Genomic DNA, 17,105 nt, shown 5'->3' with positions numbered 1-17,105 from the left:
CCCCCAAATTTCCATCCCAAACTTCCCCCCCAAATTTCCTGTCCCAAACTTTCCCTCCTCCTGATTTCCTCCCCAAATTTATATCCCCAATTTCCCTTCCCAACCATTCCCTCCTCCCAATTCCCCCCACTCCCATTTCCATCCCAAATTTCCCTTCCCAACCATTTCCCCCCCAAAATTTCCCCCCAAATTTCCCTCCCCAAACTCACCCTGATGCGGGACTTGACCCTCGCTGGGATTTTGGGGGCCCTGCCGCCCCCGGGGGGGGAGGGCTCCTCGCTGAAGATGGTGAAGGGGGTCCTGGGCCCCCCCAGCAGCGTTTTTGGGGCTGCCCCCAATTTGGGGTGGGGGGTACAGGGCCCCCCAGGCCGCAGGACAATGGGGGGCACATCGAGGTCTGAGTCCCCCAGGGCGAAAACGTCCCCAAATTTGGGGGGCTTCACTTTTGGGGTCTTGGCTGCTTTGGCTTTGGGGGCTTTTTGGGGGACGGTTTTGGGGGGTGGTTTGGGGGTTTTTGGGGGTTTTGGGGTGGGGGGGGGACGGGGGGTCCAGGCCTGGGCCAGGACATCGTCCATGGAGCGGCCCAGGGCGGTGGCCACGCGGCTGAGGGTGGCCAGAGCCTTGGCCAGCAGCAGAGTGGCCATGGCCACCCCCAGGCCGGCCACGGGGGGGCTGTGGGAGCCCAGCAGGGCCAGCCCCCGCTCCAGCTCCTCGTCCCAACTGGGATGGCACTGGGAGGGACTGGGCAGGCTCTGCAGGGCCAGTGTGGAGTAGCCAGCGGCCACCAGCTCGGCCAGGGGGCCGGGGGGGGACGGGTCCCTGTCCCCAGGAGTGTCCCCATTCCCAGAGGGATCTGGAATTTTCCTGGCCTCAGGAAGGTCCCCAAGGGTGTCCCTGGTCCTAGAGGGGTCCCTGCTGGTGTCCCCATTCCCAACAATGTCCCCATTTCCAGAGGAGTTCTGCAGATTCCTGTCCATGATGATGTCCCCAATTCCAGAATTGTCCTGCAGATTCTTGTCCCCAAGGATGTCCCTGTCCCTGATTGTGTCCCTGGTCCTAGAGGTGTCCCCATTCCCAGAATTGTCCTGCAGATTTCTATCCCTGTCCCTGGTCCTAGAGGGGTCCCCATTCCCAGGAATGTCCCCATTCCCAGAATCACCCTGCAGATTTCTGTCCCTGCTGGTGTCCCCATTCCCAGGAATGTCCCCATTCCCAGAATCACCCTGCAGATTTCTGTCCCTGCTGGTGTCCCCATTCCCAGGAATGTCCCCATTCCCAGAATGATCCTGCAGATTTCTGCCCCTGTCCCTGCTGGTCTCCCCAACCCCACAACCACCCCGCAGATCCCCATCACCCCCCCGACCCCTGCCGACCTCCCCCACCCCAAATCCCACCCCCAGCTGCCCCTCCAGGCTGCCCCACCCCTGCCCTGCCCGCCGGGCTCGGGCCAGCACCGCCCGCAGCAGCGCCAGCCCCGGGGCCACCTCCCCCGCGGCGAGCCAGCCCCGCGCCTGGGCCAGCAGCCAGCGCAGCGCCAGCGCCAGCAGCGCGGGGTCGCGACAGAAGGGACAGCGACACCCCGGGCCGTGGCTCAGCAGCTCCAGGCTCTTCCTGCGGGCGGGTTTGAGCTCGGGGGAGGCCGTGAGAGCGTCGGGCGGCTCCGGGAGCGCGGGGGGAGCCAGGGCGGGCAGGGCGGGACCCCGCAGGAACGCCCCGTCCTGCTGCTCCCCGGCAGCGGGGGCGGCCTCCGGGGGGATCCTCCGGGCCGGGAGACCCTTCTGCAGCTGGATCCGCGCTCGGGGGGCGGGGGCCCAGAGGGGCTTGGGGTCTGCAGTGGGAATATGGGGAGAGTTTGGGATGATTCCCAGCTCCCACAGGAGTTTGGGGTCTGCAGTGGGAATATGGGGAGAGTTTGGAATGATTCCCAGCTCCCAGAGGGGCTTGGGGTCTGCAACGGGGATGTGGGGAGAGTTTGGGATGATTCTCAGCTCCCAGAGGGGCTTGGGGTCTGCAGTGGGAATCTGGGGAGAGTTTGGAATGATTCCCAGCTCCCAGAGGGGCTTGGGGTCTGCAATGGGGATTTAGGATTTTGGAGTCCCATAGGGAATGATTCCCAGCTCCCAGAGAGGTTTGGGGTCTGCAGTGGGAATTTGGGGAGAGTTTGAGATTTGGGATCCTGCAGGGAATGATTCCCAGCTCCCAGAGGGGTTTGGGGTCTGCAGTGGGGATTTAGAGAGAGTTTAGGAATGATTCCCAGCTCCCAGAGGGGCTTGGGGTCTGCAATGGGGATTTAGGATTTTGGAGTCCCATAGGGAATGATTCCCAGCTCCCAGAGAGGTTTGGGGTCTGCAGTGGGAATTTGGGGAGAGTTTGAGATTTGGGATCCTGCAGGGAATGATTCCCAGCTCCCAGTGGGGTTTGGGGTCTGCAGTGGGGATTTGGGGAGAGTTTGGGATGATTCCCAGCTCCCGGAGGGGCTTGGGATCTGCAACAGGGATTTAGAGAGAGTTTAGGAATGATTCCCAGCTCCCAGAGAGGTTTGGGGTCTGCAATGGGAATTTAGGATTTTGGAGTCCCATAGGGAATGATTCCCAGCTTCCACAGGGGTTTGGGGTCCGCAATGGGAATTTGGGGAGAGTTTGGGATTTGGGAATACCACAGGGAATGATTCCCAGCTCTTGGAGGGGTTCTGGACTGGAAATTCAGGGAGAATTTGGGATTTGGAGTCCCACAGGGAATGATTCCAATGGGAATTTGAGGAGAGTTTGGGAATGATTTCCAGCTCCCAGAGGGGCTTGGGGTCTGCAATGGGAGTTTGGGGAGAATTTGGGATTTGGGATCCTGCTGAGAATGATTCCCAACTGCTGGAGGGGTTTGGGGTCTGGAATGGGAATTCAGGTCAGAATTTGGGATACTGGAATGATTCCAATGGGAATTCAGGCACAATTTGGGATTTTGGATGCTGTAAGGAATGATTCCAATGGGAATTCAGGGAGAGTTTGGGATTTTAGAGTCCCAACAGGGATAACTGGGATCTCCCCCACTCCCAGACTGGGATAACTGGGATTTCCCCCACTCCCAGACTGGGATTTCCCCACTCCCAGTGCTCACCAGTCTGTGGCTGGAGCAGGAACTGGGCGTGCTGGAGGTGGGACTGGCTCAGCTCCAGCTCCCCCTGCTGCAGCTCCAGCTGGGACTGCAGCACCAGGAACCACGAGCACCTGCGGGAAAATGGGAAAAAAATGGGGAAAATTAGGAAAAAGCATAGAAAAAAATGGGAAAAACATGAAAAATTGGGAAAAAAGAGCCCTCAGACCCCACTGGAGCTGGGAATGATCTCCTACCCTGTCTGGGATGGACACTCAGCTCCTGACCCAGCATTCCTAAAGGATCCTGATCCCAAATGATCCCAATCCCAATCCTGGTCACTCACCAGTGCCTGGCCTCCTTCCAGAGGCTCCTGACTCTCCCCAGAACCTCCCAACTTTCACCTTAAACCTCCTTTTCCACAGAGATTTTTTTTTCATGTTTTCAACTCTGCCACTCCCAAGTGATCCCAATGATCAGTCCCTTGATCCTGATCTCAATGATCCCACTGGTATAAATCCCAATCCCAATGATCCCAGTCCCATTCCCAGTGACCCCACTGACCCCAATGATCCCAGTACTGACCAGTGGGTGGCCTGCAGGTGTCCGGCCAGGGTCAGTCCCTTGATCCTGATCCCAATGATTCCAATCCCATTCCCAGTGACCCCAATCCCAATCCCAGTCCCAGTACTGACCAGCGGGCAGCCTGCAGGTGTCCGGCCAGGGTCAATCCCTCAATCCTGACCCCAATCCCATTCCCAGTGACCCCAGTCCCAATCCCAGTCCCACCACTGACCAGCGGGCAGCCTGCAGGTGTCCGGCCAGGGTCAGTTCCTCGATCCTGACCCCAATCCCATTCCCAGTGACCCCAATCCCATTCCCAGTGACCCCAATCCCAGTACTGACCAGCGGGCAGCCTGCAGGTGTCCGGCCAGGGTCAGCCCCTCGCTGCAGAAGGCCCTGGCCCTGCACAGCACCTCGCAGTGCCCCAGCAGCGTCACCAGGTGCCGGCAGCAGCTCAGGGCGTCCCCCAGCACCTGCCACTTGTGCACCAGTGCCAGCCCTGGGGACAGAACGGGGCGCTGGGAACACTGGGACAGGAGGGATAGGGACAGGGATGTGGGACAGGGAGGGACATGGGACAGGGAAGGTTCCCAGGGGGATGGAGCCATTCCTGAGGCTCCCCAACCTTCCCATGGAGCTCGGCTCGTTCCAAGAGACCCCAATCCCATCCCAGGGACCCCAATCCAGTTCCCATTCCCATCCCAGTACCCCATTGCCCCACCATTGACCCCATTCCCCCACCATTGACCCCATTCCCACCCCACTGACCCCATTTTCCCCCAATACCCCAATCCCCCCCCACTGCCCCCATTCCCCCCGTTCCCATCCCAGAGACCCCAATCCCCTCCCATTGCCCCCAATCACCCCATTGACCCCATTCCCACCCCACTGACCCCAATCCCATCCCACTGACCCCAATCCCACCCCACTGACCCCAATCCCATCCCACTGACCCCAATCCCACCCCACTGACCCCACTCGTCCCCCAATACCCAATCCCCCCCATTGATCCCGTTCCCATCCCACTGTACCCCAATCCCACCCCACTGACCCCAATCCCATCCCATTGCCCCCAGTCCCCCCCAATCCCCCCTCAGTCCCCATTCCCCCCTGCTCCCCGTCCCTGACCGCTGTCAGCCCCGGGCTCCTCGCCCCGCGGGCTCCGTGTGGCTCCCAGCACGTCGCTGCCCATGAGGGACACGAGGACACTGCGCAGCAGCTTCTGAGCCTCCAGCAGGGCCACCTGGGGGCTGCTCCAGCCTGCAGTGGCACCATCATCATCATCATCATTGTCATCATCATTGTCATCATCACCATCCTCAATCTCATCATCATCCCCGGGATTCCAGCTTGTCACCGTTGTCATCATCATCCTCCTCCTCACAGCAAAGCTTCCCCAAATCCCCACCCCACCCTTCCTCTTCCTCCTCTTCCCCAATCCCTTCTTCCTTCTCCTCTCTGAATTCCTCCCTCCTCCTCATCCCAAACTCTCCTCTTCCTCCTCCTCATCACCCAAACTCCTCCCTCTTCCTCCTCTCCATCCCCAAATTCCCTCCCTCCTCCTCCTCACCCCCAAACTCTCTTCCTCCTCATCCTCAAAACTCCTCTCCTCCTCTCCCTCCCAAACTCTATTCTTCCTCGTCTCCAAACTCTTTCCCTCTTCCTCCTCCTCATCCCCAAATTCCCTCCCTCTTCCCCTCATCCCTAAACTTCATCTTCTTCCTCCTCATCCCCAAATCCCCTCATTCCTTCTCCTCTCCATCCCTAAATTCCCTTCTGTCTCTTCCTCCTCCCAAATCTCCTCTTCCTTCTCCCCCAAACCCCTCATTCTTTCTCTTCATCCCTAAACTTCATCTTCCTCCTCCTCCTTTATCCCCAAAACCCCTCATTCCTTCTTCTCTTCATCCCCAAATTCCCTCCCTCCTCCTCCTCACCCCTAAACTTCCTCCTCCCCCCCCATTCCCATTTTTGGGAATTCTGGCTCTGACCGTGCCGCTGGATCAGCTCCCGCAGTGGCTCCTGCAGCTGGGCTGGGGGCAGCTCCAGGAACGTGGCCACCAACTGCAGCCCCTGGGCCTGTGCCAGGTACCAGCTCCTGGTGGCCCTCTGGGCTCGGGGGTCGCCCAGGGCCTGCAGCAGCAGGGCCACGCCCTGATCCACCTGGGAAAACAGGGAAAAATTAGAAAAATGGGAGAAAATGGATTCAGGATCACAATTCAGCCCATCCCAACCCCATCATCCCAGTCTTTTTATTCCAGTCCCATAATTCCAGTCCTTTTATCCCAATCCCCTTCCAGAAGCAGGGCCATGCCCTGATCCACCTGGAAAAATGGGGGAAAAATGGGGAAAAAAAATGGGAGAAAACAGGATTCAGGATCACAATCCTGCCCATCTCAGTCTTTTTATTCCAATCCCCTTCCAGCAGCAGGGCCATGCCCTGATCCACCTGGGAAACTGGAGGGGAAAAAAAATTGGGAAAAAAAAAAAGGGGGGAAGAACAAAAGGGGGAAAAAAGGGGGGGAAAAGGGAGGGAAAAAAGGGGGGGAAAAAAGGGGGGGAAAAAAGGGGGGGAAAAAAGGGGGGGAAAAAAGGGGGGGAAAAAAGGGGGGGAAAAAAGGGGGGGAAAAAAGGGGGGGAAGAACAAAAGGGGGGAAGAACAAAAGGGGGGAAGAACAAAAGGGGGGAAGAACAAAAGGGGGGAAGAACAAAAGGGGAGAGAAAAGGGGGGAAAAAAGGGGGAAAAGGGGGGGAAAAGGGGGAAAAAAGGGGGAAAAAAGGGGGAAAAAAGGGGGGGGAAAAGGGGGGGGAAAAGGGGGGGTAAAAGGGGGGGGAAAGGGGGGGGAAAGGGGGGGGAAAGGGGGGGGGAAAGGGGGGGGGAAAGGGGGGGGAAAGGGGGGGGAAAAAAAGGGGGAAAAAAGGAGGAAAAAAGGGGGAAAAAAGGGGGAAAAAAGGGGGAAAGGGGGAAAAAGGGGGGGGAAAAGGGGGGAAAGGGGGGAAAAAGGGGGAAAAAGGGGAAAAAAGGGGGGGAAAAGGGGGAAAAAAGGGGGGGAAAAGGGATTCAGGACCCCATCCCAATCCTCCCACCCCAGTCCCTTTATCCCCCAGCCCCAGTGTATTTCTGGGCAGCCCTGGGTGCTTGCCTGGCTGTGCAGGCAGCAGAGCTCGGCGCGCAGCAGCAGCCGCCGGTGGCGCAGCAGCAGCCGGGAATCCTCAGAGCCACAGCCCTGCTCCCGCTCCAGGCACTGCTCCAGCTCCTCCAGGAACAGCTGGGGTGGAGGGAAAGGGCATGGAAAAGGGGGAAAGGAAGGGAAAATGGGATCAGAGCCAGCACAGCCCAAACACCAGCCTGGCAGGGATTTGGGATGTATCTGGATTTAGGATTCCCCCAGATTTGGGAAGGACGTTCTCAGATTTCCCAGGATTTAGGATTTGGGATCCCCCTGGATTTGGGATTCCCCTGAGCCTGGGAAGGACATTGCCAGATTTCCCTGGATTTGAAATTCCCCAGGATTTATTCAGGATTTACCTGGGCCTGGGCAGGACATCCCAGATTCCCCAGGATTTATTTGGGATGTCCCTGGACTTAGGATCTCCCTGGATTTATTCCGGATTTCCCTGGACTTATTTGGGATTCCCCTGGATTCAGGATTCCCCTGGATTTATTCAGGATTCCCCTGGATTTATTCAGGATTCCCCCGGATTTATTCAGGATTCCCCTGGATTTATTCAGGATTCCCCTGCATTTCTTTGGGATTTACCTGGGCCTGGGAGGGGCAGCCCAGCTGCAGCAGCAGCCGGCAGAGCTGGCTCTGGATTTATTTGGGATTCCCCAGGATTTATTTGGGATTCCCCAGGGTTTATTTGGGATTCCCCAGGGTTTATTTGGGATCTCCCTGCATTTATTTGGGATTTACCTGGGCCTGGGAGGGACAGCCCAGCTGCAGCAGCAGCCGGCAGAGCTGGCTCAGGGCGTTCGCTGTTCCCAGAGGATCCCGGAGCTGCTGGCACAGGGCCCGGAGCAGCAGGAGAGTCTGCAGGGCCTGGATGGGCTGGGGGAATACTGGGATCAACCCCAAACCATCCTGGGATCAACCCCAAACCCATCCTGGGATCAACCCCAAACCCATCCTGGGATCCATCCCAAACCCATCCTGGGATCCATCCCAAACCCATCCTGGGATCCATCCTGGGATCCATCCCAAACCCATCCTGGGATCCACCCCAAACCATCCTGGGATCCATCCTGGGATTGATCCCAAACCCATCCTGGGATCCATCCCAAACCCATCCTGGGATCCATCCTGGGATCCATCCCAAACCATCCTGGGATTGATCCCAAACCATCCTGGGATTCACCCCAAACCCATCCTGGGATCAACCCCAAACCATCCTGGGATCCATCCCAAACCATCCTGGGATCCATCCCAAACCATCCTGGGATCAACCCCAAACCCATCCTGGGATCAACCCCAAACCCATCCTGGGATCAACCCCAAACCCATCCTGGGATCCATCCCAAACCATCCTGGGATCAACCCCAAACCCATCCTGGGATCCATCCTGGGATCCATCCCAAACCCATCCTGGGATCCATCCCAAACCCATCCCAGGAACCCTGGCAAAACCTCTCCCTCCTCTTCCTCCTCATCCCTAAATTCCCTCCCTCTTCCTCCCTCATCCCTGAACTCTCTTACTCCTCCTCTTCCTCATCTCCAAACTTTCTCCCTCTTCTTTTTCATCCCAAATTCCTTCCCTCTTCCTCTTCATCATCCCCAACTTTTTCCTTCTTCCTCCTTATCCCAGATTCCCTCCTCTTCATCCCAAATTCCCTCCATCATCACCCCAAATTCCGTCCTTTTTGTCCCAAATTCCCTCCCTCCTCTTCTTCATTCCAAACTCCTTCCTTCCAAACTCTCTCTCCTTCTTCATCCCAAATTTCCTCCTCTTCATCCCAAATTCTCTCCCTCTTCCACCTCATCCCAAAGCACTTTTCTTCCTCCTCTTCATCCCAAATTCCCTCTTCTTTATCCCAATTTCCCTCCTTCTCTTCATCCCAAATCCCCTCCCTCCTCCCCCTCACCCCCCAGAGATTTGGGAATTTGGGGAATTTTGGGAATTTGGCCCCACCTTGTCCTGGAGGCGGTAGAGGGAGCCCAGGAGCTGCAGGGAGCTCAGGGTCTGCTCGGGGCTGCGCACCTCAGCAATTCCAGGATTTTCCAGCAGCTGCTTCCACAGGGAAAATGCCTCATCCAGGGGTTTGGAGAGAGCTGGGGGATCCCAAAAAAAAAAAAAAAAAAGCTGTTCCCAAAGTGGGATCATCCTGGAAAGTCATTCCTGCCCTGCCAAGGGTTTGTGATTCCCAGAAAGTCTCGTTGGTTCTGGAAAGGCTATTCCTGATCTTCCAGCATCCCAAAAATTCCCTTCCTGACCTGCCAGGATCACAAAAAAATCCCTTCCCAATCCACCATATTCCCAAAAAACCTCCTTTCCACCCCTTCTTGCTCCTCCAGGATCCCCAGTCATCCCCAAAATCCCATTCCTTCCCCTCCAGGATCCCAAAAATCCCATTCCTGCCTCTCCAGCATCTCCAGAGATCCCCAAAACCCCCTTGGTGGTCCTTGAAAAGCCTTTTCCTGTCCCTCCAGGATCCCCAGTGATCCCAAAAATCCCCTTCCTGCCCCTCCAGGATCCCAAAAATCCCATTCCTATCCCTCCAGATCCCAAATTATCCCAAAAAGCCCTTCAGTGATCCTGGTAAAGCCTTTTCCTGTCCCTCCAGGATCCCAAAAATCCCATTCCTGCCCCTTTAGTGATCCAAAAAATGCCCTTCCTGCCCCTCTAGGACTCCCAGTGATCCCAAAAACCCCCTCCAGGACCCCAAACTCCCCTTCCCACCCCTCCAGGATCCCAAATATCCCCTTCCCACCCCTCCAGGACCCCAAAATTCCTCTTCCCACCCCTCCAGGACCCCAAAACTCCCCTTCCCACCCCTCCAGGATCCCAAATATCCCCTTCCCACCCCTCCAGGATCCCAAATATCCCCTTCCCACCCATCCAGGACCCACAAGTGATCCCAAAACCCCCTCCAGGATCCCAAAACTTCCCTTCCCACCCCTCCAGGATCCCAAAATTCCCCTTCCCACCCCTCCAGGATCCCAAACTCCCCTTCCCACCCCTCCAGGATCCCAAAAATCCCATTCCTGCCCCTTTAGTGATCCAAAAAAATCCCCTTCCTGCCCCTCCAGGATCCCAAATTATCCCAAAAAGCCCTTCAGTGATCCTGGTAAAGCCTTTTCCTGTCCCTCCAGGATCCCAAAAATCTCATACCTGCCCCCTCCAGGATCCCAAAACTCCCCTTCCCACCCCTCCAGGACCCACAAGTGATCCCAAAACCCCCTCCAGGACCCCAAAACTCCCCTTCCCACCCCTCCAGGACCCCAAACTCCCCCTCCCACCCCCAGCCAGGCTCTCACCACGCTCAGAGCTGAGGCTGCAGCTGATCCCATCCCAGGGCTGTGGCTGCTCCCCCTCGACCTCGGGGGGCTCGGGGGGCTCAGGGGGCTCCAGCCCCCGGCCCTGCAGCCGCCCCCGCCGCTCCCGAGCCACGCTCTGGGGAAAGGACACATGGCCAGGGACTGGGAATGACAGGATTCACCAAAATCCCAAAAATCCCAGGAAAATCGCAGCCTGGGAAGTCCAGGATTCACCAAAATCCCAAAAATTCCAGGGAAAAATCGCACCCCAGGAAGGGTTTGGGGCATGCAAGGAGCTCCAGGATTCCCCAAAATCCCAGGAAAATTACCCTGGGAAATCTGGGTGAGCCAAAATCTCAAAAATTCTGGGAAAAATCGCACCACAGGAAGGGTTTGGGGCATGCAAGGAGCTCCAGGATTATCCCAAAAATCTCAGGAAAATCAGCCTGGGAAATCTGGGTGCCCCAAAATCCTGGGAAAACGCCTCCAGAAAGGGTCTGGGGCATGCAGGGAGCTCCAGGATTATCCCAAAAATCTCAGGAAAATCACCCTGGGAAATCTTGATGTCCCAAAAATCCTGGGAAAAGCCCCAAATCCCAGGAAAAGCCCCCCCACCTTTTCCATGAGAACCTCGAGGGTGCAGATGTGCAGCCAGAGCAGAGCCTGGGCACGCTCGTCCAGCAGCTGAGCCCGGATCTGGGAATTCCAGAACTGGGAATTCTGGGCCAGAGACTCCAGCAGCCTCAGGGACTCCTGGATGGCATCCAGGGCAGAGCTGTGGGGACAGGCATTCCCAAAATCCCAGGAACTGAGCCCAAAATCCTGGGATTTGAGCCCAAAATCCCAGGAATGGGATGGGGGGATTTGGGATAAGGGGAATGGGATGGGGAATATGGGAGGGGAGGAATTGAAGGAATGGGAGAATGGGATGGAGGGAATGGAATGGGAGATTTGGGTTGAGGGGATTGGGATGAGGATTGGGGTGTGGAGCCTTAGAAGCAGGGGAATGGGACGAGGGACTGGGATAAGAGATTGGGATGGATAGAATGGAGGAATGGGATCAGGACTGGGATGGGATGGAGAAATGGGATCAGGATTGATGAGGGACTGGGATCAGGATTGGGATCAGAACTGGGATGGAATGGAATAGGATCAGGACTGGAATGGGATGGAGAACTGGGATGGAGGACTGGGATGGAGGGACAGGATCACGATTGGGACGGAATGGAACGGGATCAGAACTGGGATAGGATGGAGGATTGGGATGGAATGGGATGGCAGATCAGAACTGGGATGGGATTAGAACTGGGATGGGATGGCAGATCAGAACTGGGATGGGATGGCAGATCAGAACTGGGATGGGATGGCAGATCAGAACTGGGATGGGATGGCAGATCAGAACTGGGATGGGATCAGAACTGGGATGGGATGGGATCAGAACTAGGATGGGAAGGAGCATTGGGATGGGAAGGCAGCACCCACCAGTCGGTGTGGGGAGCAAAGCTGTGGCTGCAGAGCAGCTGTGCCAGCTCCAGCAGCGCCACCGCCCTGGCCAGGCTGCGCCGGGGCTCCGCCACGCCGGGGGGGTCCCCAATTCCTGGGGGCTCCCCTGTTCCCAGGGGCTCCCCCGCTCCCCCAGGGCCCCCCAGGGCCAGCAGGTCACACAGCACGTTGTAGCGCTCCGAGGCCGTGGGGCCCCGCAGGGATTTGTAGGCCTGCAGCTCTGCCAGCAGCAGGGACACCACGGCGTCCCCAGGCAGGGACTGGCACTGGGAGCGGCACTGGGACTGCAGGGCGTCCCACAGGGTCCTGGGGAGAGGGACTGGGATCAGGGAAATGGGCTCCGGCTGGGGTTGTGGGGTGGCAGGGAGCTCCTGCCCACTGCACCTTCCTCTGTCCCAGGAGCTCCTGAATCCCCCATCCCATCCCATGGATCCCATCCCAATCCCTCCCATCCTACTCCAGTCCCCCCATCCCATCCCTATCCCAATTCCTCCATCCCATTCCAATCCTGTTCTCCCCATTCCAATCTTCCCCTCCAAAATCTCAATCTCCCCACCCCAGTTCCCCCAACCCCCCATTCCAATCCTCCCTTGCAATCCCCTCATCCCATTCCCCCCATCCCAATCTCCATCCCATTCCCTCCATCAAAATCCCCCATCCCAATCCCTGATCCAATCCCTCCATCCTAAATTCCCAAATTCCCAGATCCCCATCCCCTCACCGCAGCCGCAGCTCCTCCTCTCCCTGTTTGGCTGCCTCCATCTTGATCCTGGCCCAGAGCGCCACGGGCTCGGCCACCAGGGAGCTGGGTTGGCCCAGGATGGACTGGGAATGGGGCCCTGGTAACTGGGAACAGTGGGAATGTGGCACTGGTAACTGGGAACAGTGGGAATGTGGCACTGGTAACTGGGAACAGTGGGAATGGGGCCCTGGTAACTGGGAACAGTGGGAGTGTGTCCCTGACACCTGGGAATGTGTCCCCAGTACCTGGGACCACTGGGATCCCCAGCAGCGTGTCCCCAGTCCCCAGCAGCGTGTCCCCAGTCCCCACACTGTGTCCCCAGCACCGTGTCCCCGTCCCAGCAGTGTCCCCAGTACCTGGGATGGCTGGTGTCCCCAGCAGTGTGTCCCCATCCCAGCAGTGTCCCCAGTACCTGGGATGGCTGGTGTCCCCAGCAGAGTGGCCCCAGGGCCAGCAGCCACTGCCCCACGGCATCCATGGCTCTCTGGTGCTGGCCCCGGCTGCGCCAGCTCTCCACCTGCAGCCTGAAACACCTGTGCAGCTGTGGGGACAGGGGACAGCTGTCCCAGTGTGCCCAGTACGGCCAGGGACAGCTGTCCCAGTGTGCCCAGTGATCCCAGTGTGCCCAGTGATTCCAGTATGGCCAGGGACAGCTGTCCCAGGGTGCCCAGTGATCCCAGTGTGCCCAGTGATTCCAGTATTGCCAGGGACAGCTGTCCCAGGGTGCCCAGTGATCCCAGTGTGCCCAAGGACAGCTCATCCCAGTGAGCTCAGTATGGCCAGGGACCTCCAGTATGTCCTGTACTCCCAGGACCCCCAGCTCCCCATCCCAGTACCCCCAGTATCCCATCCCAGTAACTCCCATGCCTCATCCCAGCCCCCCAGTACCCTGTCTGCGGTCACTCCAGCCCAGCCGTAGCCGTGTCCATCCAGCACTGCCCGGCACAGGGGCTCACACACGGCTCCGGCCGCGTCCGGCAGCGTCCGGCTCTGCAGGGCCTGCGCCAGGCGGGAGGCGGCCGCAGCTGTGGCCGGAGGCAGAGTGACCAGTGGGGCAGAGGGGACAGAGTGACCAGTGGGGCAGAGGGGACAGAGTGACCAATGGGGCAGAGGGGACAGAGTGACCAAAGGGGCAGAGGGGACAGAGTGACCAGTGGGGCAGAGGGGACAGAGTGACCAATGGGGCAGAGGGGACAGAGTGACCAATGGGGCAGAGGGGACAGAGTGACCAAAGGGGCAGAGGGGACAGAGTGACCAGTGGGGCAGAGGGACCAATGGGGCAGGGAAGGGACACTGAGTGACCCCTCCTCATCCAGGGCTGATCCCAACTCCCCCAAACACAGAGTGACCCCCTGGACACTGGGATGGGGACACAGTGACCCCCCCCCCCCCCCCAGGACATGGAGTGACCCCCTGGACACTGGGATGGGGATACAGAGCCCTGGGGTGGCACTGACCCCTGACGACACTGGGGATGGGGACAGGAGATGGCACTGGGGATGGAGACCCTGGGGACAAGGACAGGGGGTGGCATTGGGGATGGGGACACTGGGGACAAGGACAGGGGGTGGCACTGACCGGTGACATCGAGGAATTTGCCCCTCTCGGCCTCGGGCAGCCCCTCCAGCCCCTCCAGCATCCAGGTGATGCTCTGGACACAGCTCGTGGTCACCTGTCCCAGCTCCGGCCACTCCGAGGGCTGTGGGGACAGCAGAGCCTCAGGGGACACTCTGGGACCCCTCCATCCCCAAATTCCAGCCCCACCTCCCCTGGGAGAGGCTCCCAGCCCCCTGAAGGATTGGGATCTGTTCCCTGGGATACCTGAGAACGTTGGAATATCTCGTGGATGGCGTTGAAGAAGAGCTGGAGGCCGTGGAACAGCAGCTGCTTCACCATCACCTGCTCCCTGATACAGTCAGAAGGGACCTGGGAGTGGGAAAAACGGGATTTGGGAATGCTGGGCTGGGAGTAGCGTCAGGGAATGGGGAAAGTGGGATTTGGGGGTCAAGGAAAGAAGAAAAGTGGGATGTATGCGTTCAGGAGCTCCAAGAGCTGCTGCTGGGATGGAGAAAAGTGGGATTTGGGGTCCAGGAAGGGCAGGAAAGGGGAAAAGTGGGATTTGGGGTCCAGTAAAGAAGAAAAGTGAGACTTGGGGTCCAGAGAAGGGGAAAAGTGGGATTTGGGATCCAATAAAGAAAAAAAGTGAGATTCGGGGTCCAGGAAGGGCAAGAAAAGGGAAAAGTGGGATTTGGGACTCCCCAAACTCCAGGAGCTGCTGCCAGGGCTGGGACCAGCACGGAGTGACCCTGAGGGACTGCAGGGAATGCTGACCCCACATCCCTGCTCCTCCTCCTGCTCCTCACCTGGGCCAGCAGCCGCCGCAGCGCCCGCCCGTGGCCCTGGCAGAAGCCGCAGACCCCAGGCAGCTCCTGGAGGCCGAGGGGCAGCTCCCTGCTCCTCCTGAGCACCTCCCCGAGCTGGGCCAGCACGAACTGGGAACACTCCAGCAGCACCCGCAGAACCTTTCCGGAACATTCCGCCCCCAGCGCCGCTCCTGCCCGGCGCAGCGCCGGCCCCACCGCCTGCACTCCGGCCACGCCTTTGGCCAGCGCCCGGCTCAGCTGGACACCGGCCTCCAGCAGCTCCAGAGGGGCTCCCAGGGAATCCCCAGCTCCTGAAATAAACCCTCTGGAATCCTGCAGGGCCTCCAGAGCCTCGCGGTGGCGCCGGGCTTTGCAGAGGTGGCGGCAGCGCTCCAGCGTGAGCTCCAGGTGGCACAGGCAGCTCTGGTGGGGACGAGGATGAGGAGTTTCATCCCTCAGCGTGTCCAGCAGCAGCTCCCCCAGCTGCCTGGCCAGGAAGAGCGGGCAGGGAGCTCTCTGGGATTCATAGAGGGCAGCAGCAGCCGCAGCGTTGTGGGCGGTGTGCGAGGTGAAGAAGGGAGGCTGGAAGGACTCGCGGCATTCGCCGTCCCGAGGTTCCAGCAGCAGCAGGAAGCGCAGGGCGCGCAGCCGGGCGGTCAGCACCGCCCTGCCCTCCTCCCTGGGCCTCTCAGGGCCAGCCAGGGAGGCTGCAGCCCTCCAGAGCACGCTGAAGCCGCTGCGGGCGATGGTAGCCCACTCGCCGCTCTGGTGGCCACGCCGCAGCCGCGCCCGCAGCAGCTCGGCCGCTCCCCAGGTGTGCGGCCCCGCCCAGCCCGCGGCGTTGCGCAGCACGTGGAACAGGATTTTCTCCAGGTACAGCTCAGGGGGCGAGGGGACCAGCTGCAGGTAGGTCTGGGCGGCCTCCTGGGCCAGGGCGAGCAGCTGGGCGCCGTGGGCTAGCAGCCCGCCGGGCTGGGCCAGCTGCTCCACGCAGGAGCGCAGGGCGCGGTCGCACAGCTGGACGCGGCGGGAGGGCGGGCCCGAGCGGCTGCGGAGGCTCTCCTGGGGAAAGAGGGGTTTGGGGTCAGGGCAGATCCTCTCAAAGGGCATTTCCTGGGGAAAGAGGGGTTTGGGGTCAGGGCAGAACCCCCTCAAGGGTTATTTCCTGGGGAAAAATGGATTTAGGATTAAAGCAGAACTCCTTGAGGGGCATTTCCTGGGGAAAGAGGGATTTGGGGTCAGGGCAGAGACCCTCGAGGGGCATTTCCTGGGAAAAGAGGGAGCCAGAACCAGCTTAGAACTCCCCAGAGGTCTCATAGTGGGATCCAGGAACTTTCCTGGGAAAAGCAGGAGCCAGGAGCCCAGAATCCAGCCCAGAAGCCCCCAAATGTCCCAGAGGAGGGATCAGAGCCCAGCCCAGAACCCCCAAATGTCCCAGAAGAGGGATCAGAGCCCCTCTGGCTCACCCGAATCTTCTCCAGGCGCTGCTCGATGCCGGCCCAGCCGTCCGTGGTTCCGTCCGTGGTTCCGTCCGTGGTTCCGTCCGTGTCCATCCCGGGCGCTTCTCGTGAGGGGCTTCAATGTGATGCGGGGCTGGGAGGGCAAGGGGAGGTGTGGGACCCCCAGAACGCCCCAAATCCCCAAACCCAGAGCCCTCCAAACCTCTTGTAGCCCTATTTCTTTGCAAGCCAGAGCGCCCCCAGCCCCGATTTCTGACACCCCAGCCCCACTGGGGGTCTACAGCCCCATTCCTTTTCCCCCAAAGCCCCCAGCCCCACTCCCCAGCTCTCCTAAGGGGTCAGATCACCCGAAATCCCCCCATTCAGGGCCCACAGACCCCGCTGGTCCCAATTCCTGACCCCCAGCCCCATTTCCAGCCCCACCCTCACTCCCCGCCCCTCAGAGAGGCCCAGCGCCCGCCACCCCCTCAGGCCTCCTGCGGCTTTCACCCTGCTCCCCTCACCCGCGCCCCACAGGTCCCTCTGCCCCTCCCCGGCTCCCTGAGGGGGTCTCAGCCCCCAAATCCCCCCAGGGACCCCCAAATTGCCCCAAATTCCCCCCGGGCCGCGCCCCCCCCCCCCTCACGCTGCGCTGCTGCTCCGCCGCCGCTCCGCCGCCGTCCGTTCAAACCGCGGCCGCAGCCAATCAGCGCTCGGCACCGCCCAGCGGCGTCCAATCAGCGCGCGGCACCGCCCCTCGCGGGGCATCACGGGAGTTGTAGTCCTTGCTCCGTCACGCGGTCTTTTTGTGCGCCTGCGCGGGGCGGGGCGCGGTTAATGAGGGGGCGGGGTCAGTGCGGAGGGGGCGTGGCCGGGGCGGGACCCCCGGGATTTGGGGGGCGGGGGGAGGGGGATCCCCGGGATATGGAGGGGA

The 17,105-nt window shown here is 59.7% G+C and overlaps 1 protein-coding gene across 1 annotated transcript in view; it reads right to left on the bottom strand.

The window, feature by feature from the left end:
• ESPL1 (extra spindle pole bodies like 1, separase) overlaps positions 1-16,841 on the bottom strand; it is a 31,025-nt gene extending 14,184 nt beyond the window's left edge. The window contains exons 1-21 of the mRNA XM_056515149.1: positions 16,818-16,841; positions 16,199-16,325; positions 14,733-15,794; positions 14,191-14,295; positions 13,948-14,068; positions 13,258-13,394; positions 12,782-12,910; positions 12,349-12,473; positions 11,755-11,933; positions 11,607-11,688; positions 10,740-10,899; positions 10,125-10,260; positions 8,779-8,918; positions 7,566-7,700; positions 6,798-6,917; positions 5,640-5,811; positions 4,780-4,911; positions 3,994-4,150; positions 3,112-3,221; positions 1,434-1,828; positions 210-1,316 (exon numbers count right to left, since the gene is read on the bottom strand). Coding sequence (XP_056371124.1) covers positions 210-1,316; positions 1,434-1,828; positions 3,112-3,221; positions 3,994-4,150; positions 4,780-4,911; positions 5,640-5,811; positions 6,798-6,917; positions 7,566-7,700; positions 8,779-8,918; positions 10,125-10,260; positions 10,740-10,899; positions 11,607-11,688; positions 11,755-11,933; positions 12,349-12,473; positions 12,782-12,910; positions 13,258-13,394; positions 13,948-14,068; positions 14,191-14,295; positions 14,733-15,794; positions 16,199-16,285 — 4,791 coding nt within the window. The 5' untranslated portion in view covers positions 16,286-16,325; positions 16,818-16,841. The remainder of the gene's footprint in view (positions 1-209; positions 1,317-1,433; positions 1,829-3,111; positions 3,222-3,993; positions 4,151-4,779; positions 4,912-5,639; positions 5,812-6,797; positions 6,918-7,565; positions 7,701-8,778; positions 8,919-10,124; positions 10,261-10,739; positions 10,900-11,606; positions 11,689-11,754; positions 11,934-12,348; positions 12,474-12,781; positions 12,911-13,257; positions 13,395-13,947; positions 14,069-14,190; positions 14,296-14,732; positions 15,795-16,198; positions 16,326-16,817) is intronic.
• Positions 16,842-17,105: the final 264 nt, after the last annotated feature.

Source organism: Oenanthe melanoleuca, linkage group LGE22, assembly GCF_029582105.1.
Source record: "Oenanthe melanoleuca isolate GR-GAL-2019-014 linkage group LGE22, OMel1.0, whole genome shotgun sequence".
Lineage (NCBI taxonomy): Eukaryota > Metazoa > Chordata > Aves > Passeriformes > Muscicapidae > Oenanthe > Oenanthe melanoleuca.
This window is presented reverse-complemented; position numbering and strand designations above follow the sequence as displayed.